General features: G+C 45.8%; 1 protein-coding gene across 2 annotated transcripts; it reads left to right on the plus strand.

Annotated features, from left to right (window-relative positions):
* Positions 1-3873: 3873 nt before the first annotated feature.
* Positions 3874-15643, plus strand: Hiscl1 (Histamine-gated chloride channel subunit 1). 2 transcript variants are annotated; one of them, XM_072005946.1, is made up of 9 exons: positions 3874-4557; positions 5252-5327; positions 5834-5965; positions 8412-8589; positions 9090-9316; positions 9384-9466; positions 9938-10249; positions 10971-11176; positions 14162-15643. In XM_072005946.1, exons 2-9 carry the CDS (start codon positions 5254-5256, stop codon positions 14336-14338), a joined length of 1389 nt encoding a protein of 462 aa, XP_071862047.1. In that variant the 5' UTR covers positions 3874-4557; positions 5252-5253; the 3' UTR covers positions 14339-15643. The 2 variants fall into 2 exon arrangements, with proteins under 2 accessions (XP_071862047.1, XP_071862048.1); XM_072005947.1 differs by lacking the exon at positions 5834-5965 and having other exon boundaries at positions 3879-4557.
* Positions 15644-16178: the final 535 nt, after the last annotated feature.

The following is a 16178-nucleotide window of genomic DNA, read 5'->3' on the forward strand; positions in this document are numbered from 1 at the left end:
GCGCTGCTCGAGTTTCTCATTCTTCCCGAAAACCATCTCGCACGACCGTCCTGTTTATATATTAACCGAAGTAGTGGGTAACTTTTTACCTATTTTATTATTACCTTCGAATTCTCGAAAATCGTCGAACTGGACGCTTACACTGCACCACGAGACTATTCGATCACTTACCATTTTTACGATGGTCGAGCTTAACGCTACAGAAATTTGTTGTGCGACGCGTAACGTATCGATAAAACGTTTCTTTAACTTTGTAGAACATCGTAAAACTATAGAAATGTAACTGTACCTTCGCGAGCCACTGTACGCGATCTTCGCGAAAATTAACACTTTACTTATCAAAAGCCTATTAATAGGCTTTTCGATGGCAATGCTCATCGACCGGCGGCCTATTAATTGGTTTTTGCCAGTACTAGCGAACGAACGAATCGGTCGGATATGCGTATACGAGTTTAACCGCGAGCGACAGGTAAAGTAGCAAGAAAGACGAGAATCTGAACGTAGTCTAAAAAAGCAAAGTAAATTCGTATGAAGTAAGAAATCAAAGTAAGTTCGATCCTATTCGAAGAAGAACGAAATTTATTTCTGTCGGTCTCAGCTCTATGCGATCAGCTCTATGTCGAATCAACTAAACTGTGCAATCTATAGATCGAGCAACCGGTCGGTAGTTAATGAACGCGTCTTACTCGCGAAAGTTTGTCGCGGCCACTAATTAAATCGTCGAGCTGTTTGCAGAGCACACACACGGCGGTCTGTCCGCATTAGCCTCGATCGTGCCTTGGCAAAACACTCCAGCGAAAACAGTGACACGGTGAAATTAAACGTTCAGGCCAGGCTGTGATATCGATATCCACATCGGCCACGGATCGATCGTCCAATTTGGACGTGCGTCCACGCGTGCACGAACGTAGACCGCAAACGCATATAGGTCAAATGCAAACGCAAACGCGAATCGGTCCGTAGGACGCCTGAATGAAATCTGTAACCGTGCCACACCTAAGGATTCCTTCGTTAAAAATACCGCAGAAAAATACGATGAGTCGACCGAACGATTTTTTCTTGTTTCTTTTATCTTCTTTTTTTTTTGTTTTTCAAGAGGAGCTTCCGTTTTTCGTTCTTCGAATTCCTCGAGGTTCAAGGTTCGCCATTCGGACGTCGTAAAAGAAATTTATTCGCGAGCTACGGCACCCGATTCATTCGAATTCATGGAAGTCAAAGAACAAGGATGTTTTTCGAAGACGATCGGTATTCGAGATCCATTCGCACGAAAGATGGTTCCCACGTGTGCTTTCCACGATGCTTTCACCAGCCAATGCTACGACGACAGATCGTTCACTTATTTCGTTTGAAGCGTTGTAGAATTTATAAAACGCCCAGTACATGTATAACCCGGTAACATCCCTCTTACGATTGTATTTGACGCGACCTCACGACTAGGCCAGCTTAACCCCACTTACCCCTAGGCTGCTCGCCGAGCGGAGAGAGGATTTAAATGTATATTTCAACCTGCGAATATCGGCTGCTGCCACCCTGCACTCGTTTAACCGCGCGAACTGTCAAAACACTCGCTCGTCGAATAATTGGATTCTAGCGGGTTAGAGCGCGTCTACCCGCGGTTTTCTTCCACCCTGTCGTCACCTTTACTTACCGGGTAATGCATTTCTTTTTTATTTTTTTTTATACATTCAGCGAACGTACATTGAAACATAAATTTGAGACGGTGCTAAAAAACGATAACTAGTCGACTGGTAACGTTTCTTGGAAGGAAAGGGTTGACTTTCAAGCTCGATGGGTAAGAAGCGACCGAAGGGACGATTAATCAGGATGTTTGCGAGTGGAGCGGCCGTGTAAATCGCGCGGTCCAGATTCTTCGCTCGAGAGAAAGTCCTCTCTATCAAAATAGATCGGTATTTTTCACGCTGCTTTCGCGCCAGCGTACATTATAATTACTCTGAAAGGGGCGCGGAAGCGCTCCGCGGCAAATAGAGCAGACGAAAGCGAAACAAAGCCGTGGTGAATAAGCGCGATCAGACAACGAAGTCGAACTCGCCTCGATAGCGAGTTAAAAATACAGATTGGATTCGACGTTAGAATCGAGCGACTCAGATTTTGATTAGCGACTATTTTTAGCGATCGATCGCGCCGCGCGTGTCGAACAACTCAAACAGAGACAAAGAATTATCCTCGTTACGCGCGATGTTCGCGAACAATTACAGTCTGATCTATGTTCCTTTCCGCGATTCCCTTTCAACGACGTTACTTTTCACCGACGGTAAAAGATCGATCCTCGTCGAGAAACTCTTCCTTCCGGTCTTTGATCGCTCCTTCAACTTACCTTCGATAATTAACCCGGATCAATTTGATACAGATAGCTGTAATTAATCGGGAATAATCGAAGAATCGCCGGATCCTGTTTCTGGAGTCGATCGATCGGATCCGCTCGGAAAACCCTCTTCGTTCGTACCTGCGCCTCCGGTGAATCTCATTAGACCAGAAAGGTATCGATACTCGCATGTACACTCGATACAGTCGCGTGTGTGCCATAACTGGCCACGTACGGATATTTATATCCAATAACGTGCATGTGTGCACACACGCGCGTTTCACTGGATGTGAGAATAAATGAACCAGTTATTACGGGGACAGGATAAGGCCACGGGTAATTCGACTTTGCATTTATTCGTCCATTGAAAAATAAAGCATCGCGATACATGGCATTTAAATTAATTAATAATAAACGAGATCGAATCTGCATCATCCGGTTACCTGTCATCGAACGTACGGAAGGATGGAACCGGCAGCTCGAGAATTATTTCTTTCTGGAGCCTCTGGAAAGCCTATAGAATGCACGATATGCTTCTATCCGAGACAATCGCTCGAGTTTAGGATTAACCAAGCATACACGCGCTGCATGGAAATTTCGAGCGAAGTTTGACGCGCACCAGGTGATCCAGTCGTACGAAACGAAAGATGGAAACACGTCTTGCGTATCCTACGAAAGTCGATGGAAAGTTCGTGAAGCGTGGAGATACGGCGCGGATTTTATTAGCTCGCGCAGGGTCAAGAGACTCGGAGAGTTTGCTGGAGTCGATTCGCCGGGAGATTCGGCTGCGTCTTGTTGCAAGCTCAAAGGAGGCGAGCCTGTGGCGAACTCAACGACTGTTACCATGTAGCACGGTTCGCCTGAAATAGAGCAGCCGATTATTCTCTTTGCCATTAGCAACACGGGAAACGTGGATGTTGAATAGCTTGTTAAACATCTGCCTTTAAATAGAATCTCTGTGTGCCTTTAGAGCGCAGCTCGGACGTTCCATTTGCGGTGGACCGTCCGGCATAATGGTGAATACATTGATCAGCACGTTCCAGCATTTATGGTACCATCGATTTGTTTACCTAACGTGGAGATTGCCTGCTGGGTGAAATCTAACGCGAATTCCGTTACCACGAACTATGCTAAATTTCTAAAAAAAACGGTCGACATCGCGAGGATCGAACTGGTGGACCCGACGATTAAATTCCCTTAAGAAAAAAAAAGAAAAAAAGGACGAAAAACCGCCGCGTTCCCATTGCTCCGATTGCTACCAGCCGCCACACCACGACGCTGTATTACGCTCGTTACGTAATTACTGGTTGCGAATAACGAAACGGGAAGAGGAGATTTGAAAAGTTCATCGGTGCATCCATCGGGTCTCGAAAAAAAAGGACGAATTCTAATAGAAGGAAAACGCGGCTGGATCAGCAGCATCGTGGCTCTAGCGTATAATCGTATCTGGTGCTGGAACACGTTCGCACAGACTCTCGACGGAACGCACACGAGGCTGGCCCTGCACGAACGTGCGCGTCTACCAACACGTAGAGAAGCACATAGTGTCGAACAGGGTAGGTAGGTCCAGTAGAGCGTCCACGTCTACCACGATGAAAGAGAGTAGGGCTTAATCAGTTAGTCGATAGGCAAATTGGCTTAGAGGCAGCGACCGACAGGGTGGTTTACAGAACCAGCAAGCCCCGCCAGTGGCCAGTGGCCGAGTGACGAATCAACCCTTCGCCGATAAGAGTCGCGCCGTGTCCCCGATCCTTGCTGGGGTTTCCTCGACGAATCGTGCAGCGAAACTGCCACCGGTGAAATTGCACGGCTAGTACAAGTGTGATATTTCTCGTCCCATTCGGCCTGTCGGTGTACCGACTGTTTCCTTCGAGCCTCTTCATCGTAGTCGCTTGTCGGACGGAGAAAGAGGAACCAACTATAACAAACACGAGTATACAGAAAGACAGAGAGAGACACACACACATACACGAGGTTTGGAATCGGTCGATCGGTTTCGTCGATCCAAACCTCCGATGATCCTTCGCGGATCCGAGTGTTCGTCGCAGATCGACGCGCGTCTAGCTTATCGACTTTGATGGATATTCGAGGGAATTTCCGGCGGATGTGGCTGGTGGGTTGATAAACTGGCTGTGCTACCGTGATAAGGAATTCTGGAGTGGTCAGGAAGGGATTCGGAGTGCGCCAGCTGCTCGATTAAAGAGGATCGGCACGGTAGAATGTACAGCTGATCGGTGAGTCGGTGTCGTTCGTTCTTTTAACGTTTTCGAGGACACAGACCGGAACTAGCAATTCTTTACTCGGCATCTTCATTTCGATTGCGCCACGAGCCAGCTTCTCCGGATGGTAACCAGAGCATATTCAAATTCCTCGTCGATCGATGGCAAACGTATCGCAAAGGGAAATTTCCTCGTGATTCGATGCTTCGCGAACGGTGCTTCGTTCGTATCTCGTCGGATATTCGATTCGATAAACTCTCGTCTGCGATTTCTCGCCCGATATTAATGTTCGCCTCTTGTTAAAAGGGATCGTACTTTGCGCTCGATCGTAAAGGAATACAATTTTCTCGATTTTTCTTGATTTGTCGACGAGAGAGTTAGAAATAACGTCTTAATAGCGAAGCATCGCGAAAGGAGAACGACGAAGTTTAAACAACGTCGGGAAACGAGCCTGAAAGCTCGACCTAAATTCCCCTGTGCGGCACCGATAGAACCCCGTAGCGCGAGGGTTTCTTCGTCGAATCATGGGACTTGGTATCACTAAAAATTTCCCATTTCTGCTAGCCGTTCGTTCCGCTTCGTCGAATTTTTCCCCTCGAAATTACATTCTTCCGGCATTGATCGCCACTTTTACGGCGACCTATTCTTTTCATACCGACGCAGACGTTCCTGCTTCATTGACATCCTTTCGCACGTATATTTGTTTCAGGAATGACGAGACACTTTCTGGTGATCCTATGCTGCTACCTGTACACGCTCTTTGACATGGCGGCCCTACATTTTCCGTGAGTAGACGAACATACTTGGAAGCTATAGAGAAGCCGCGATCGGACCAGAACGCTCGAGATTAGCGTTGGATCGAAGGCGGACAGATTTCTCGTGCAATCGATCTTTCCACTCGTTCGATCGATGGAAATCTCTCGAACCTTCTGTTTTCCTGTTGTGCTTGTATCTCTCTTTCACGCACGCTCTCTTTCGATCGTCGAATAAACGCGATCTCGAGGACGATATCGTGGCCTACATGCAAAAAGAACGAACGTACCGTCGTGAAACGTAAGGAAATTCGCGATTCTCGTTAAGTTGGACTCGCGTCGACGATGATTCTCGTTTTTGTTCGAAAGAAATTTTAACGTAACGGTGGCAAAAGAAACAAAAAAAAAAAAAAAAAAAAGAAAGAAAAAAGAAGCGCGAGAGAAGAATTGCAAGATTCCTCGGTAAATTCGTTCTCGTTGCGAAACACAGCGACGATAGAAGGTGGCCCAGCATCACCCGCCACTGTGTCGAGTTTCAGCGAGGAAATATGCGAACCGGTACTTTCCACGGAGGTCGAAGGCTGGCATATTAAAGTCGATAGCCTATCGTCGAGTACGTTTCGACTTTCGGCGAGAAAACGCGGGTACCGGTTTTTTCCAAAGATCGCAAGGTAACGCATCAAATGATCGACATCATCAAACAATTTCTCTCCCCCTTTCTCTTTTTCTATGTCTCTGCACACTACGCTTATATCTCTTATATCTCGTCGTTCGATACGCTTTTTCCCCTTTCCAAACGTTTAACCAATTTTACGAACACGCGCTCCCTTCCAACGAACAGCTTTCGCGAACACTTTTTGTCGCGTGTTCTGCTGCGATCTTCGCGAACATCTATCGGCGAATGTTTGCTCGACAAACAGAAAAGCCGTTGATCGGTAGACGCCGGTGAAACGGAAGAACCTCTCTGGTGATCCGGGCTCGGAGTTCCGCGATCGACGTCGCTCCGGAAGAAATTGCAAGGAAATTCCTGAAAGTCTTGTCGTAGATTATCGGCTTGGCAGGTTTCACGGCGCTATAAGGCGCCACGGCTCGTTTGACACCACACCGCTCGAGTCGCGCGCCCGGATAAACGGACGTCGATCCGCGGACCGACATTTATCGCGGTTTATCATACTCGATAATCGCCACCGATACACCCGATGATAAATTTTCTCTCGATTATCCGAGACTCGTAAGTCCACGCGAGAATCTCTGATCCACTTTACGGAGATGTTCGATCCCACCGTAACTCTCGAATTTCAATAAGCGGAAGATTCAAGCTTCGCATGAAAGCTGTAGCGCGAAATTGAAACGAGGAATTACGAATGTCGGCGACGATTCTTTTGTCTCTTCCACGAATTTGGGAAATTTAGAATTTAGACAAGAAATTACGATCGACGCGGAAGCGAGACAAAGAACGCAGCAGAGTTTAAGACACCTTTAGAAAGTAAATTACGAACGAACGATGAAAGAGGGTGATTAAGTAACCGTCGTAGCGCTGATTCGAGACGATGAGTTACGCGATCGAAGGACAATTTATAGAATCTCCGAACCTATAAAACTCGACCCATTGCAAGTTAATTCCGCTGCTTGTAAAGGACGACGAGTCATAAATCAAAGATCGGGTCGTCGAAGCGCAAGAAGGCAGCGTCGTATTCCTTGGCAATTCGGTTAAGATCGAACGACATGGTCGTCGAAACCGAGCCCGATGTAAATCACGAAAAAGGGGGCGGGTAAATTGCACGAACGAAAGTGGAAATTCTCGGGGAAACCGGATCCGGAGCTCCTAGACTAGCATATTAAAATGTCCGCATATAAGGAACACACGAACATATCTCGGCCGGACCTAAAGGTGTGCCAAGCACGAAGACCTATTATGGCTTCTGCGATATTGCTGTTTCATCGGAATCTCGGCAATATTTTAGAGTCCCGTTCGCGTACCGTTCGTGGACTTCCTTTGCCCTCGATCTGCTCGATCCATCGACGTTTCATCGATATTTTCGCGCTGGAAAAATATGACGAAATAATTCATCGAAATTGCCGTCGAGTATCGTAAATCGAGAGCTAACGAGGCGTTCTCGGATTTCCAACCAATCTTCCTTCATCAAGAAGATTTCTATCGCGTTCCGTGAATTTATGCAGCAGCGTTATCGCTGAAGAGCTCGGAATTATAACGGTGTACCTAAGACACTTGCAATTTTTTTTTTTTTTTTTTTATTATCGTCATAGAGAATCGTTGTATCGCTGCGAGAGGATAGATTCGTAACTTGATTAACGATGAAACTGGAAGGAACGATGGCTTCGAGCGTCGAAACGGTCAAAATCTTGACTCGCGCGATACTATAGTTTTCAACTTTCCGTTCGTAAGTGTATTGTTTCGAGATTACAAGTTGAAGGACGACATTGGAGGGGAAGAAAGAGATCTAGGAAGATTGGGAAAGAAGATCTTGAGAGACACTGAAACTCGCGTCGCTACGTTTTCTCCTCAATTACCATATTCTATACATAAGCAAACAGCTAATACGTGCTGTCCGTGGCAATTCAGAAGGGAAGTTCGAACGCGAAAAAATACAGATAGCCTCGATTAGCATATTCTATAAATGTACAAGTAGATGGTAAGATTTGTTCATTCTCTTTCCTTTTTTTTTTTTTTTTTTTTTTTTTTTTTTTTTGGCAATACGATGAGTTTCAGTTTAAATTCTCCATTGAGTTATTCCCCTGTGATCAAGTAGCGGTATCGAAATCAATACGTAGCTCCGTTAACGATCAAAGGCAAAAGATAACGTAATAAGGTTAAACGAAAGATAAGATAATCTGATAGCTTGAGACAAAGAGAGAAAACAATGCAACGGCAAGGTCAAGGACAAAGGAATCCAAGGGAGTAAAATTAAACACGGGAAATATTAAAGGAAATGGATAGATAGCAGATAGAATCATTCGCGAGCCACAAATTTGTATGAAAAATACGATAAAGACAAAAAGAAGAAAAGACGAACGCGTGATCTCGCGACAGACGACAGAGTTCCACCGGTTTCCTTTGCCAGTCTCGTTTCTCCTCGCTTCTCTATTCTCTTCCAGGGAGTCGGACCTCGAGGAGTACGGCAGGAAGGAGGCCTCTTTGTCACTCAGGGACATCCTGCCGTTGAATCCGAAGCAGTACGACAAACACAGGGCACCGAAGTTCCTGGGCCAGCCTACAATCGTCTACTTTCACGTGACGGTGCTCAGCCTCGACTCCATAAACGAGGAATCGATGGTAATTTCGCAGACGAGAGAGAGGCCGACGGTACTCACGTTTAATTAAGACCTAACCAACGTCGGGGAAGCCTGCTCGCGTACGGTATCACGCGCCTCGAACTGAAGCGAAAACCGTGGAAATGGGGTGACTCGGTGCGGGTTGAAGAGACAGCCTGGCTGCGACGTTCCGCACCTTTCGAAACGCCGCGGTTGCGCGCCCTTTTTCTCCTGCATCGTCGCTAAAACGTATGCAAATTGGGCCACGGAGCGTATGGATGCTCGTGTTTTATTTAGCGTTTAAATTCTCGCCAGCCTTCTTTTTCAGTCCTCCTTTTCGAGGCTCGTTGAATAGAAACGAACGAAATAAGGATAAAACGACGATCGTATTAAAATTATCGAATTAAGATCGATATGAAATGAAAAGTTCTCGGTTGGAAAATTATTAAGGACGAATTATTTCGAAAATACGCAAAGTGGAGCGTAGTATCCGAAGGAATAATTATTGGATTCTGCTTTTAGACGTACGTTGCGGATATATTTTTGGCGCAAAGCTGGCGGGACTCTAGACTACGACTTCCGGAGAATATGTCGGAGGAGTACAGAATATTGGACGTAGACTGGCTGCACAATATCTGGAGGCCCGATTGCTTCTTCAAAAACGCGAAGAAGGTCACCTTCCACGAGATGTCCATACCGAATCACTATCTTTGGCTGTACCACGACAAGACGCTGCTTTACATGTCGAAGTAAGATCGAACGAAATCATCGTCTGCCAATTATCTTCTATAAACCAATATCTTCTCTTTTCTACAGATTGACTCTCGTCCTCTCTTGCGCGATGAAGTTCGAGTCCTATCCTCACGACACTCAAATTTGCTCAATGATGATCGAAAGTCGTACGTACCGTTTACGTTTCTCGAGGAAACTCCGATTAGATTAGTCCCCGTCAAAATATATCGCAATTTCCCACAATCCCGTGGAACGTAGCTGGCATCATTAATCTGGACTATACTATCAGACAAATAGAAGTGCGTTCGTCCCTCTAATACCTCACCGCCCCATATTTGAACAAACCGTGGTTACCTTAGTTAAGAATTAATCCTCTCCAACCTGAGAACCTTCTTAATCTCTTGAGAACGTAATTCCTTTCTTGACGACGCGAGACACCCAATTTCGTCTTTAGAAGCGTTACTTTGCCTCTATATATTAACGTTATCCACGCGTTAACTTTCCATACACAGTGAACTGCCTCGAGGGATTATAACGCGTGACAGTAAGACAACCTTCTGCTCGTTGACGCGAAAACTCCATGCGCTTCCTTAAAGTCGAACGTATCGCGTTCCGCTGCAAGTACCGTGTGCTTTCAGTGTCGCACACCACCCAGGACCTAGTGTTCATCTGGAACATGACGGACCCGCTGGTGGTGAACCCCGAGATCGAGCTTCCTCAGCTGGACATCTCGAACAACTACACAACCGACTGCACGATCGAGTACTCGACCGGCAACTTCACGTGCATCCAGATCGTGTTCAACCTGCGCCGTCGATTGGGCTATCACCTGTTCCACACCTACATACCGTCCGCGTTGATCGTCGTCATGTCCTGGATCGCGTTCTGGATCAAACCCGAGGCGATTCCCGCCCGGGTCACTCTGGGAGTGACGTCACTGCTGACCCTCGGTAAGGTCGTCGCGCCTGCGACTGCTTTCCGCACGCCGATCGACCGATCCCGTCACCGTCTTCGCCACCATTTTCACCCCCATAAACCGATAAAACCGCATTAATATCGACTTTTCTCCTTCTCGTTCTTCGTATTTCTCGTCGCGTTCCTTCTATCCTCCTTTTTCATCCGCGTTTCTTAGTTACGGATACGCGCGGAGATAACGAACCGCGGCTTTAAATCCAGCTTTGAAGCTTTTGAAGCTCGCGACGTTTCAAACGACACGGGATGTACGCATTCGAGCTGAAACGACACAGGGCGGCACATGGGCTGCGGGGAAAGGGACGTGGAACGCGTTTTCGAACGCGACGTCCGGGATAACAAGATGTCTTTAGAATCGTGGGCTTCAAGTTGGCGATACGAACTGTGCGTTTTAAGTTCGAGTTTCTGAAACAGTCTGCATCGTCTACGTTTGGCAGGTTGGGAACTGTACGAGTCGGTTGAAAGGGGTGGAAAATGCGTTTTCAAAAGGATTAAACGAACACGTTTAGAGAGAACGGCCGTAGCTTGCTTCGCTGGTTGCACTCCTATTCGAATCTTACGATAACTTCATCGTCGTTCGTAACTGCATTCGTACAGAATTACTTGATAGAGTAGATAGAAGGCAGGGGACGGTATAATTGCGAAACAAATGGTAATTTTATCACAGACAGACAGACGTTTCGTGTGTGTAATTTACAGCGACTCAGAACACGCAGTCCCAGCAATCACTGCCACCGGTCTCCTACGTGAAGGCCATCGACGTGTGGATGTCCTCGTGCAGCGTGTTCGTGTTCCTGTCGCTCATGGAGTTTGCTGTGGTTAATAACTACATGGGACCGGTGGCCACCAAGGCCATGAAGGGCTACTCGGACGAGGATCTAAGAGAGGCCATCGACGAATTCAAAGTACGAATCTGTGTTTCACTCAGCAGCCAGCTTTCACTGGTGTGACTCTTCATAGGCGAAATTCTTTTTATATTTCCCCGACAAACTTTTCAATCGTTTGATTCAGAAACTATGAAACGATGACTTTGACGATTTTTGTAGGTATTTTTTAAAAAAAGTGGAACCGTAAAGAAGCACAGCTCACTCGCGGAAAATGAAAGCTTCATTTCGAATCTAAAATCTCGAATGGAAATTCGACTTAAATCGAGGAAGTAATAAGGAAACGCGAGTCGCAATATTCGAAGCTAAGAAACAGTAAGGTGCGAAGTTTAAAGGTTCCGCCGAAATACACGTAAAAATATCGACACTTTTTATTCAGAGCGTTATAAATTCGCGCTGCCAGTAATTACCACGACCGAACGAGGAAATGGGAAATCGCGACGGCACGGCCCGCGTGAGAAGCGGGGAAAATTCGCGGAAAATCGGCGGAAATAGTAGTAGAAAGGCTGGCCCGTTTTCACAGGCGAGCGTAATTCATGGAACAGTTGCGGCGGCGCGTTCTCGTTTCAACTAAATTTCTTTGCACCTCGAACTTACAATTAGTATGGTTGAGCGTTTACAAACGACGCGCGGCGTGGGTGACAATAAATAGTTGCGCGGATGTTAAAGATCGATGCGACCGCGGCCAAGCCCCGTCTGCCAGTGAAAACAATACGTTTAACGAGAAAACTGGAGAAACAGAATTACGGAAAATGAAAGAGGCGAAGCCAGAGGAAACACGTTCCTTTTTGGCGCTTTTCTGGTCTTTGTTGGACGGTGTTCGGGCTCAACCGTTTAATGCGTGCTACGAGAGAAAAACGAAAAGATAGAAAAGTAGCGAGTACGGTTCAAAGAAACGCACGAACACCCGGTATACGTCTGACACTTTGATAACACCTGACACACTTAGAATTTCAACTTCAGCGGCTCGAAAGTGGTGCGACTTTAATTAACGCGCTAGTTGCACACGAGTTTAGTAACTTGCTCGCAAAAACTTGTTCGATTGAAATAAAAGAAGACGAAGATGGGAAGGAAACGGAGATTAACGGAGACACTGTTAAGTTTGCGCGATATTCGTATCTCGCGAGATATCAGAAAATTTCCACGGAATTAATCGAACGAGATATGGCAGAGGAAAAAGAGGGATGAAACGAAATAACAAAATGAAATAACCGGGCGAGCTTTCGGAATTTAGCAAACGTTCTCGCCACGTGCCTAATTATTAATTTGTTGATATCAGCCACGGGATCGTTTGAGATTAATATGTAAGCGGGTTTTAATTAACGACAGCGGCGTAGCGTGAATTTAGCATGGACCGCCTTTAAATTCTTTATATCTCCGCGCGCGTATCCTCGAAAAGCGTGACCACGTCGGCTGAAACGCAAACACGTAGTTTGCGCGGCCTGTGAAGCGAGTTCGCGTCGATTTCTGGTCTTTGAACGTTACAGGAATGAAATCGCGTTTCCAGAGGCCAACAGGCGAGTCGTCGTCCCTTCGTTTCGCACAAAGCAAACCGTATCTGTTTCACATTGTATTCCGTTTCGCAAAATTAAACGTCAATTATAGTTTGCCGAGTTGCGACCAGAGGAAACACGGTTTTAGTACGAAATGCTGGAAACAGGTTGAAGAGGACCGTTTAAAGGGAATGAATTTAAATTATTATCGCGTCGAGTTGCGCCGAGTTTATCGAAAAACTGTGACCTAATTATCTTGCTACTCGTTACTTCGCCGGAGCAATTTTTACGCCGTTAAAATGAAAAAGATGGCAGGTATAAATTTTAGAGAATAACGAAGAGTCCTCTTGGCTCGGGAATATATTTACTTTCCTTGGCTTCTCTTCCATCGAAAATAATTCTCGCGCAGTTCCTCGTCCGAGACAGGTTAAACCGTAAAGAGTCGTTTAAATAGCGCTGCGAGAGGAAACGCGTAGCGGAAGCATATAAAAGAGGAGAATCGCGTGAATATAGCGGCCGGTGCGATCGCGAAAAGATGCGTTTTCCATTTGCGAAGCACGGGAACAAACATTATCTCGAGGCGAAATTAGTTCGCCCCGGGTAAGCAAAGTAGGAAGTTTCGAAACTGGCTCGGCCAAGAACTTCGCTGAAACTTCGTCCCAACGAGATGGATCCCCCGCAGTCTTTCACTTCCTAGTTTTTCAATCGCCAGTATCACCGATAGACCTTCGAAATTAGACCCGCGAACAAATTATAAAACTCTGCTGCCTTTTTTAAACGGTTTCGCTTGACGGCATATTCGAGATTTGAAACTTGAAGTTCAGAATTTAAGATTTGCAGAGTTTAACCGTGAAACGATTACAAATTCCTCTAAATGGGAAAATAACGAGGGACCCGAGACTCGAGGGGAAGAAAGTTACGTTTTACGTCAAAAGCGGCGAAATTTCCCGTTTCTGTAGGGCCGCGTGCACGAGGGTCGAGAGAAAGATTGTCTCGCGTGCCTTGAATAAGACATGGACCCAAGGAACCCGAGTAACTCGAGATTAATATAAATTTCATTCGAGCCTGGCCGTTAGACACAGTCCGGTGATTCCGTAGAAATCCGCAGCGCGTGCTTTTACGGTTCGCTTAATAATTTATTACATGTGCGAATGAATCAGCCGCACGAGAATGTAAGAATCAACGTTACATTCTCATTTTCCGCTAAGGATCTCGATGATTATATAACGGCTGATTTATTCCCAACTGTTTGCATTTTCCTTGAGCGAAAACCATCGCTCTTTATTTATATAACAAATGTTACACTTTGTTTATATTCTTGCATCGATTGATATAAGAGAAATTAACAACGCGAGGCTTCGCTTCGAAGAAACGTTAAACTCGATCTATTCCTGTATCGTTTCGATGATACTGCTTGTTTTTTTGATGTTTGGTGACGATTTATTTTATCAGTGGCTCGAAAACATCGCGTGAAATATTTCAACATCTCGCTGAACGCGCTTTTCTCCAACAGACACCCATGAGGAACGAATCGGAGAGAAGCAGAAGTCCCGTGAGACCTGCAACCGTGCAATACGACACCTGCTGCCAGGGTCGGGCAACAGCGATCTACATCGACAAGGTGTCCAGATTCTTCTTCCCGTTCTCGTTCCTCATCCTGAACGTCGTCTACTGGAGCACCTTCCTGTAGAAGGCCTGCCCTTCTCTCGCAGAAGGACGAACACGGAAACGAAGATCGCTGGATCGTCGACTGTCTCCAACGATGTCTTTCGTTCGATCTTTGTTAATCATTTCGATTAAACCAAATGAAACTCCATAGACGAACGAAATAATGATATTATACGAATCGTTACTTGGATAAATCGTGGAGGAAACGAGAAATTTAGCTTTGGTCGTTCGACGGAACGCATCGAACAATTAACAGGAATCGAACGAGCCGGACGGTTTTTCTACGACGAGATAGTCCGCTAGAAAGAATTTTCAGTGTCTTTTATATAATATAGAGAACACGCGCCGTCAATGGTTCATTAATCGTAAGAGCATCTTAACAATTAAGTCGCATTAAGGTTCCTCCAAAGAGCATATCGAATCGAACGATCACGTACTCACCCGTTTGGGCGATCCACGGGAGCGGCGTTCATCTTCGACGCGGATCGCATCTGTATCACGTTGAACAATCTCTTAAGACCCGTTCGCTCACCGCGATTGATCGTTCAATTTAGCCGGTCTCTCCGGTTACTTGCTCTTGTCTGCTCGAGTTTTGCTACGATAGATACACTCGATGATATTTCCCGCGAAACGTTCTCGCGCACAGCTTCGCGTTTCCTCGGTATCTCGCCGCACTTTAGCCTCTAAAATAATAAAATAATTCTACGAACATTGATTGCCTGCACACAAAATAGAGAAGCGATAAAAAATGTAAAAAAATTTCGAGATCGTTGGAAGAATACTTTCATGCAGAAACGTTGTTTTCGTAAAGTGGAACGATTGAAAATTGATAAAAATACGACAGCTTTACAGAGCTTCGACATGCAATCGCTTCGAATATCACAAACGAAAAGGCAGTGCTGTTCGCGTGAACGTTCGATCGTGATTACATCTTCGCAGAACAGTTTTACTCGTTGTGTGTGATCGCAGAATTTAAGGACAAATAAACGGACTATTAATACGTAGACACGAGCCTTGCTACCTGCGAGCAAACGTTTCCTACGTTGCGAAATAAATTGCGAAGGTAAAAGGATTGGGTGAAAGGAGCAATGAAAAAGACGTGGAGCTTTGCGAGTCAGCTTATTTATTCTTTCGACAGTCGATAGAGCCTTTTATTCGAGTATTTAAACAGATCCTGGCTTCCTGCCTCCTTGCGTCCCCTTCTTTTCAGTCTGCTGGATCGATGGAACTTGCTTGCTTCCGTCAAGTTCCAACCTCGAAGAGCCGGAGAACTCGAGGTCGCCACCTAGAGTCTACAATCTTGGACAAACTTTAACTTACCATTCTTTCGGTATTAAAAGAATAATCTCTGAATCTATTTCTATCAAAAATAAGGATATCTTGAGTATAAAAATTAAACACAGAGGAGAAAGACGAAAGGATTGTCAAGTAAAATATCGGGTATCGATACCTGATTCTCGAAATCGAGAAAGTATTTTCCACCATTTTCGGGCAACAACCCCGGTACTTGTCATCCTTGCACGAATTCACGATCGTGGCATCCTTTAAACCGCAACGGCCAGAGTTGCAGCAACGAAAAAGGATTGTCTGGTACGTGAGGTGTGACGGAACAGGAAGCGGAAGCTCATAGAGAAACAGGGAACTTGGCTGAACGACAAAGGACCTCGCCGTTTCATTTTCCTCTTGCGCCGTTTGGATCGCGGCACTTTTAGCCGATGACGAGGATCTCCAGTAAACGACCAGCAGTAATTAATTGGAACGAATGCGCGGTCTGGCTCCGGTTGCTCGCGCAGAATAATTAAATCCGTATGTAAGGTGGCGTAATTGTAACGCGGTCGAATGGGTATCTGTGTGTCGCGAGA

Source organism: Bombus fervidus, chromosome 6 (genome assembly GCF_041682495.2).
Source record: "Bombus fervidus isolate BK054 chromosome 6, iyBomFerv1, whole genome shotgun sequence".
NCBI classification, from domain to species: Eukaryota; Metazoa; Arthropoda; class Insecta; order Hymenoptera; family Apidae; genus Bombus; species Bombus fervidus.